Raw genomic sequence first — 9423 nt, 5'->3', positions numbered from 1 at the left:
CATAAAAGCTTATGCGGCGCTATTTTGGCCCTTACAGGGTTCTTCATCAGCTAGGCACATTAGACTACTAAGTGATCCCTAAAGGTCAAGTATGCACAACACGATGCAGGAATCTCCCGGAAGTTGTACATGTAGCACGGATGAAACCGTGCAACGACAAGAACTGAACAAGTGAACGGACTCACATCGTCTAACACAAGGACACGTCCTATCGTTTAGAAACTGTCAGCCGGTTCTACGCATCGGGGCGATGCGTGCTAAGAGGCGGACTAATGCCACAGCTCGGCCATCGCAGAAGACGCATGCCACAATTCGCGTTCGTAAAAGCCGCCACACAAGTAGCAAGAAAGCCGCGCCATGGAACGCCGTCCTGCACGTGCCACGATGCTACGCCACGGGACTGGCGCGAGACTTGAGGGGCAGATGAAGAGACCGACGAGGTTGGAGTCAGCGAGCAAGAGACGCTTTGGCTGAGCATTTTTAGTTTTGAGTTTACGGGCACAATTTCACCCTAAATAATTTATATAGTAGCAGGTGCTCTATTTATTCGTAAAAATATGACAATGCGCGTACGTTAGAAGGAGTGTTGCGCAAGTTTCTGCGGAGATATCTGAGAGATGGAGAGGCTTTCGATGAGACAGCTGCTATATGCGTAGTCCAGGATAGATCCGATGTAAGGTGAATGCGTAAATATTTGTAAGATGGTGTAGCTGACACAACGGCGTTGTTATTCTTATAGTGAAATGCTGAATTGGTATGCTTTCGAGTGAACGCGATTAACTTGCATTTAGAGGCGTTAAGAGACTTCTGTCAAGTTTCGCACCACCGAAAGGTTAGGTCAAGGTCCTTTTGGAGAGTGGAATGATCATTAAAACATTGAATGTTGCGGTATATGGCGCAATCGTCAGCGGACAACCTAACTGTGGATGAAAGGTTATCGGGCAAATCAATAATGTATATTAGGAAAAGTAACGGACCTATTACACTGTCTTGGGGAACTCTGGATGTGACGTCGCGAAGGTCAGATGAAATGTCGTTGATCACCGTAAGTTGCTCACGGGAAGAGAGGAAGCTTTGTAGCCAAGACAGAATTAATTAATCAATCAGGAGTGCGGCCAATTCAGAGATTAAACGACAATGAGGGACAGTATCGAATGCCTTGGCGAAATGAAGAAAGAGGCAATCGGTTTGTTCGTTAGCGTTCAAATTAAAGTGAAGGTCAGTCGTGAATTCGCATAACTGGGTGCTCTTGAGTAGCCTTTTCCAAAGCCATGCTGATGGGAGAAGAAGTTGTTTGATTCAAGGTGATGTCAATTAACTCACGACCCTCCGTCCCCAGCAGATGCGAAGCAACTGACCACGGCGGCGGTCAGATCTGCTATGCAGCCGAGGGTGCTAAGAATCTCTGGATCTGGGCAGGCTGCCAATGGAACCTGAACTTGGTAACATTTAATGCTAGAACCTTATCTAGTGAGGCAAGTCTAGCTGTACTATTCGAGGAGCTAGAGAATATCGAATGGGATATAATAGGGCTCAATGAGGTTAGGAGAACACATGAGGCCTATACGGTGCTACAGAATGGGCACGTCCTTTGCTATTGGGGATTCGCTGTCAGAAGAAAAGTGGGAGTGGGGTTTCTAATTCACAGAAACATAGCTGGCAACATAGAGGAATGCTATAGCATTAATGAAAGGGTGGTAGGTATCGCAATTGAACTCAATAAGAGATACAAGATGAAGGTGATAAAGGCTTACGCGCCTACACCCAGCCATGATGACGCTTCAGTTGAAAGTTTATATGAAGACGTGGAATCGGCAATGAGTAAGGTAAAAACACGGTATACTATACTGACGGGAGACTTTAATGCAAAGGTAGGAAAAACGCAGGCTAGAGACCAGGCAGTAGGAGATTATTGCATCGGTACTAGAAATGGCAGATGAGAGCTACTAGTGGATTTTGCAGAACGCAGTAATTCAGAGGTTTTGAATACCTTCTACAAAAAACAAGGAAGCCGTAAGTGGACATAGAGGAACCCTAATGGCCAAAAAAAGAATAAAATAGACTTTATAATGAGTGCACAGCCAGGCATCGTGCAGGATGTGGAAGTGGTTGACAGGGTACGATGCAGTGACCATAGAATGGTACGGTCTCGAATTCGCCTTGGCTTGAAAAAGGAACGTCTAAAAATGATACGAAAGAAGCCAATCAATGAAGTAGCACTGAGAGGGAAAGTACAGGAATGCAGAGTCTCGCTTCAGAACAGGTACTCGGCTCTCATTGAGGAAACCAACCTTGGTGTAGAGACAATGAATTATAATCTGACGAGTATCATTACGGAGTGCGCAATGGAAGTTGGAGGCAGGGTAGTTGAACAGGACACTGGCAAGCTTTCCCAGGAAACGAAGAATCTTATTAGGAAGCGCGAGAATCTCACGTACAACAGACAAAATAGAACTGTCAGAGCTTGCAAAGTTGATTAATAAGCGTAAGGTATCTGATGTAAGAAGCTATACTAACATGGAGAGAATTTAACACGCTCTGAAAAACGGAGGAAGCGTACAAGCAGTTGAGAAGAAACTTGGGATAGGGAAAAATCGGATGTATGCACTAAGGGACAAAGAAGGCAAAATAACTACCAATATGGATAGGATAGTTAAAATGGCAGAGGTGCTCTACAGAGATCTGTACAGTAGCTGGGACAACTAGGACATCAATACTATAAGACCTAGCAGTAACCCAGATGACAGCCAACCAGTAATAATAGAAAAAGTCAGAAAAGCCCTGGAGAGCATGCAAAGAGGCAAAGCTGTCGATGAGGATCAGGTAATATCAGATCTGCTGAAAGATGGAGGACAGGTTGTGCTAGAAAAGCTAGCCACCCTGTTTACGAGGTGTCTCCTGACAGGAAGAGTACCAGAGTTTTGGAAGAATGCTAGCATCAACTTAATACATAAGAAAGGAGATGACAAGGGCTTGAATATTTACAGGCCGATCAGCTTGCTCTTCGTAGTATATAAGCTATTTACAAAAGTAATTGCTAACAGAGTTAAGAAAACATTAGAATTCAATCAACCAAAGGAACAAGCAGGATTTTGGACAAACTACTCAACACTCGACCACATTCATACTATCAGGTAATAGAGATATGCTCACAATATAACCAACCAGTATACATAGGCTTCATAGATTACGAGCCGGCGTTTGATTCAGTTGAAATATCAGCAGTCATGCTGACACCGCAGAATCATGGCATCAATGAAGCATATATAAACATCCTGGAAGAAATGTACAGCGGATCAACTGCTACCACAATGCAACATAAAGAAGGCAACAGAATACCAATCAAGAAGGGTGTAAGGCAGGGGAATACAATCTCCCCAATGCTATTTACCGCGTGTTTACAGGAGGTTTTCAGAAGCCTGGAATGAGAACAGTTAGGGATAAGAGTTAATGAAAAGTACCTTAGTAAGCGGCGCTTCGCCGGTGACATTGCATTGCTGAGTAACTCAGGAGACAAATTGCAAGTCATGATTATGGAGTTAGACAAGGAGAGAAGAAAGGTGGGTCTTAAAATGATCTTCAGAAAAGTAAAGTAATGTACAACAACCTTGAAAAACAGCAGCGCTTTGAGACAGATAATAGCCCACTTGAAGTTATCAGAGACTATGTACACTTAGTGCAGGTAATAACCGCGGAGCCGAACCACGAGATTGAAGTAACTGGAAGAATAAGAATAGGGTAGAGTACATTCGGCCAGCACTCTCAAATAATGACAGGTAGATTGCCACTATCCCTCAAGAGGAAGGTTGTTGTATTTGTTTCATTTGTAACGCCAGCAAAACCAGCTGCGCGCGCGCCATTTCGTTTGGGCCCTGTGCGCCTTCATTCTCCCTCTTTCCCCCTCCCTTCACCCTCTCCTAATGGCAATGTATATAACCACGCTGCGGACAATAAACGCCGTCGTTGACTGCCCGACCATCGTCCTTGCTGCTTCGCTGCGCGCACCTGTGTTACTACAGTGGCGACGAGCCCGGAAACCGCCCATGCTGCCGTGAAAGTTGAAGCCGACGGCCTGCCGCAACAAGTACCGGCGACCATGACCAGCCTCCAGCTCCCGGTTTTCGACGACACAAGAGATAAGTGGAAACCATACCTTTTTCGGGCTGAATCGTATTTTGAAGCAAATGCTATTACTGACTTTAAAAGGCAGAGAGCACTTCTGGTGGCAGCACTCAGCACGCAGACTGTGCAAGTGCTAGCGGGGCTAATTGCACCTCGGACGCCGAATTACCTTACTTACGCCGAAGCAGTCGCAGCATTAAATGACTACTACGATCCCAAGCGTCACAAGATTGCAGAAAGCTACAAGTTTTTTACCCGTTGCCAACAAGAAGGGGAGTCGGTGCACGCATTCCTAGTCGAAATACGGCGCATAGCAGACAATTGCAACTTTGGAAGTGCGCTGAACCGGATGTTGAGGGACAGGATTGTTTGCGGCGTACGCTCAACTAACTTGCGCAAGCAGTTACTGGCACATAAAAATTTAACCCTCGAGGAGGCTGAATCAATGTCCATTGCAGCCGAGGCAACCGACAGTGATGCAAAAGTTATGAGTGCAGAGCCGCCGACTGTGCTAAAAATGCAAGCCCATCATCGCTCGCCCTCTCGAGGTAATCGTACACTAGGCGCGTCGCATGACTGCGGCCGATGTGGAAGCACGAAGCACGACGATAACGCCTGCCGCTGGGTTAACGCACGCTGCTATCACTGTGGGCGGCGCGGTCATTTGGCAAAAAATTGCTACAGTGCTCCAACTGATGCAAAGGTGGGAAGGCGGGCAGCGAGTGTAAAGGCACTGACAGTTGAAAACGCGTCTAGCAACGACGATCTGGAAAGCGCACACGTTTGGACGTTGATTTCGGGAAGAAAAAACGGTTTGGAACCACCCATACGCCGCACGTTTCGATGGGGCAACGTACCCATTGCCATGGAAGTGGATACTGGTTCCCCGGTGTGCGTCGTATCGCGCCAAGTGTACGATCGACACCACGCACAGTGGCCGCGCTTACAACTACCACGAATCAAGCTGTCATGTTACGCGGGACAGCTTCCGGTGTTGGGGGAACTCGAACTCTCAGTGAAGTATAAAAATGTATCTGTGCCTTGCCCGCTCATCGTGCTTGACTGTGCAGGACCCAGCCTATGTGGCCACGATCTCATTGCTTTGCTTAGCAAGACGGGCGTTCCCATTGGAGATCTGACTGCGCCGAACCCTACAGCAAGCGCCGAGCCAAGCGACCCTATGCTGAACCGACTGCTCGGCGAGTTCGAGGATGTTTTCTCAACAGACCTTGGACTAATCAAAGGTCCACCAGCCAGCCTAAAACTCAAGGAGACAGCGACACCGAAATTCTGTAAGCCCAGATCTCTTCCTTGCGCGCTCCGTGATAAGGTCTCTCGTGAAATTGATCGGCTGGTGTCACTTGGTGTTCTATCGCCCGTGCAACATGCAGAATGGGCTACACCTATTGTGGTCGTTTTGAAAAAGGACGGGAGCGTGAGAATATGCGGTGACTTTAAGGTTACCCTTAACCCGGCTTGTGAGGTGGAGCATTACCCTCTTCCGGTGATAGAGGACATGTTCGCAAGCTTAAACGGAGGCGAATATTTCAGCATCTTGGATTTAAAAGATGCATATAATCAAGTGCCCCTAGACGAAGCGTCCAGCGGGCTGTGTGTCATTAACACGCACCGAGGGCTTTTCCGGTATAACAGACTTCCGTTTGGAATAGCTTCCGCACCGGCCATTTTTCAAAGAAAAATGAATGCAGTACTCGGCGGGCTGCCGGGCGTTCAAGCCTACCTTGACGACGTGCTAGTGTCAGAACGCAAGAGTGATAACGGAGAGCAGCTCAAGAGAGTGTTGGAGCGGTTCCGAGAGCACGGCGTTAAACTTAGGATTGACAAATGCAAGCTTCGGCAACATTCTGTGACTTACCTTGGCCATCGTATAGATTGGCAAGGCCTCCACCCCATTGAAAAGAACGTAGACGCCGTCATGCAAGCCCCGCACCCGCGTAACGTTAGCGAATTGCGCTCGTTTCTTGGTATGCTCACGTTTTACGCACGTTTCCTGCCCAACATATCGACTGTGCTCAGCCCCTTGTATCAGCTCATGGAAAAACGAGCCCGTTGGGAATGGCGGGAACCGCAGCAGTCAGCGTTCGAGAAAGCGAAAGAAATGTTGAAGAATGCGCAGCTTCTCGTTCATTTTGATCCCAACAGGGAACTGAAGCTAGAATGTGATGCTTGCCCGTATGGCGTGGGTGCTGTTCTGTTTCACTCGGCGGGAAATGAGCATAGACCAATTGGTTTTCGCTCCAGAACGTTAACAAAAGCGGAGCGAAACTACTCTCAGCTGGAGCGAGAAGCCTTGGCACTGATGTTTGGCGTTTCTGGCTTTCGTGACTACTTCCTAGGTCGGCAATTCACCCTGGTAACCGACCATCAGCCACTGCTGGGACTGCTCAGGCCTGACCGCCAAACGCCGCCGATGGCCGCCGCGCGCATTCAACGGTGGGCACTGTTCCTTGGAGGCTACCAGTACAAGCTACAGTACGTTCCGGGGAAACAACTACTGACAGCAGATGCCCTCAGCAGACTACCAGCCCCGGCGGCAGCGGAACCAGTAGCCGAAGGGGAGCCTCCCGAGTACGTCCTGTCATTAGAGGCCCTGGACGAAGGTATAGTGACGACGCACGAGTTGCAGGAGCTCACTGCCAAGGACTCGTTGTTAGCCCGTGTCGCGGAATACATCTTGCATGGCTGGCCTCGAACAACAAGTGGAATGGTGCCCGACTTGCTGCCCTTTTTTGATCGCAAAATGGAGCTGTCGATGGCTCACCGGCTAATATATTGGGGCAACAGAGTCGTCATACCACGAAGGCGCATGAAAGGATGTTGAAGCTGCTACATGAAGCACAACAAGGCTCCTCGTCAATGAAAGCGGTGGCACGGTCACTGTTTTGGTGGCCAGGGATGGACAGGGAGATTCAGGAATTGTTGGCGCAGTGTGTAAGCTGTGTAGAAAACCTGCCCATGCCTGCGGCAGCACCACCGGTGAGTTAGCCGAAAACGGCCGAGAGGTGGTCCCGGATCCACATCGATTTTGCGGGCCCATTAGCCGGGTGGTAGATGCTCACACGAAGTGGATTGAAGCAATACCTATGATGCATGCGAACACAGCAGGTACTACTCGCTGCTTACGAAGTCTGTTTTGTCGGTTCGGAGTGCCACGCACAATCGTGTCCGATAATGGAACGCAATTTACGAGCCAGGAGTTCGCCACGTTTGTAGCAAGAAACAGTATTGTGCATTTGCATACAGCGCCTTTCCATCCTCAGTCGAATGGAGCAGCGGAAAGAGCAGTGCGAACCCTTAAGGATGGCTTCCGGAAAATGCAAGATGGCCCACTAGAAGATAACATCATGCGCCTGCGATTCCATTACATGAGGACCCCGCAAAAAGAAGGAAAGTCACCCTCGGAGATGCTTGTCGGTTACCAGCTGCGGTCCCTTCTTGACACCTGCCTGCCGCCCAGGGATGAGAACTGGTCGCCGGGTGCTGACGATTGGACCATCTCGCCAGGAAGCAGCGTCTACGTGCGCAACTACGGTGCCGGCAAAAGATGGACGCCTGGACGCGTAAAAGCTGCGTCGGGGGCGAGAATGATAGCAGTGGACACACCAAGAGGGTTAGTGCAGCGTCATATCGACCAAGTCCGCCGCCGCCACGAATCGACGCCGGAGTCTGCAACTGCGGGGACGGCTGAAGGCGCGGACACTGAAGCTGAACCTGCCAGCGTGACTACTCCTGTCCCGTCTCCTGCGTTGCAACGCACGTCCAGGCGGAATGACCAAGAGCGAAGCCCAGAGCTACCGGCAGCAGATGGTCGGAGTCAGTTTTCCCCACCAGCTGCTACGGAACCTCCAGTCGCTACGGACGAACACTCGCCTGAGGCGGTCCCGCATCAGGCAACGCTGAGGCGATCGACAAGAGTTAGGAACCCGGTCCAACGGTTCCACTTTTAAGAGGAAAGAAATGTTGTATTTGTTTCGTTTGTAACGCCGGCAAAACCAGCTGCGCGCGCACCATTTCGTTTGGGCCCTGTGCGCCTTCATTCTCCCTCTTTCCCCCCTCCCTTCACCCTCTCCTAATGCCAATGTATATAACCACGCTGTGGACAATAAACGCCGTCGTTGACTGCCCGACCATCGCCTTTGCTGCTTCGCTGCGCGCGCCTGTGTTACTACAAAGGTATATAACAGCTGTATCTTGTCGGTATTTAGCTACGGAGCAGAAACCTGGAGACTTGCAAAGGCGATTCAGCTTAAATTGAGGACGACGCAGCGAGCAATCGAAAAAATGGTAGGTGTAACCTTAAGAAAAAGAAGAGAGCAGAGTGGATTAGGGAACAAAGGGGGGTTGCATATAATAGTTGAAATTAAGAAGACGAAATGGACATAGGCCGGGAATGTAGCACGTAGACAGGACCACCGCTGGCCATTAAGGGCAACTAACAGGATTCCCAGAGAAGGCAGGATAGTTAGGGGAGACAGGTTAGGTGGGCAGATGAGGTTAACAAGTTTGCGGGTATAAATTGGCAGCAGCAAGCACAAGACCGAGTTAACTGGCATGGGAGAGGCCTTTGTCCTGCAGTGGACGCAGTCAGGCTGATGATGATAATGATGACTTTAACGAGCTCATCGAATCGGGAAGACCTCGCTTGTTAACTCGATACAAGACCAGAAAATCTAGATGTGCGACACGTATACCAGCCATTGTGTACACTGGGTGCCCACCACGACCTACGAGGGCCCATTATCTCGCGTTCACTACAAACAGTACAAATTGCGTGGCCTAAGAACAAGTGAAAGCCTCGAGCCACAATTTTAAGAGTGGATGAGCGAAGCGCAGCAGCTCCCATCGAAAACGAGTCGTACAGAGGTAGGCAAGTTAAGAGATATAATATTGTTACGGGGGTGAGAGAATGAATGAAATAAATATATTTACAAAATATACAGGGAGAGTCAGAGGCAGCTGCAGCCAAGCTGGAAAACCAGCAGCAACAACAACACGAGCACGGTCGCTTTCATCGTCTTCGTCGTCTATGGTGCTCTTTCGTTGCTGATGTCGTGTAACATATGACCCCCCCCCCTGCTGGCAGCGCCGTCTCGGCGCCTAAAGGAGAGTAGGATCATATGCGGATATGTACGGTTTGAGGCGGGTCACGTGGACGACGTCAGTAGCAAGTGCGGACGACGATGACTGACTGTCCAACGGAGCAATCTCGTATGTGACATCGGTAAGCCGGCGTAAAACCTTGTAAGGCCCCGAGTAGCGAGACAGGAGCTTCGAAGAGAG

The 9423-nt window shown here is 49.4% G+C and overlaps 1 protein-coding gene across 1 annotated transcript; it reads left to right on the top strand.

The window, feature by feature from the left end:
* Window positions 1-3823: 3823 nt before the first annotated feature.
* LOC119165519 (uncharacterized) lies at window positions 3824-8973 on the top strand. The gene is made up of 2 exons (XM_037417677.2): window positions 3824-5414; window positions 6480-8973. The coding sequence occupies exons 1-2, from the start codon at window positions 4097-4099 to the stop codon at window positions 6962-6964; spliced, it is 1803 nt and encodes a 600-aa protein (XP_037273574.2). The 5' UTR covers window positions 3824-4096; the 3' UTR covers window positions 6965-8973.
* Window positions 8974-9423: the final 450 nt, after the last annotated feature.

The sequence above is a fragment of the Rhipicephalus microplus genome, unplaced genomic scaffold (genome assembly GCF_043290135.1).
Source record: "Rhipicephalus microplus isolate Deutch F79 unplaced genomic scaffold, USDA_Rmic scaffold_13, whole genome shotgun sequence".
NCBI lineage: Eukaryota > Metazoa > Arthropoda > Arachnida > Ixodida > Ixodidae > Rhipicephalus > Rhipicephalus microplus.
Note: the sequence above shows the minus strand (reverse complement) of the source record. Positions and strands in the feature narration are given on the sequence as shown.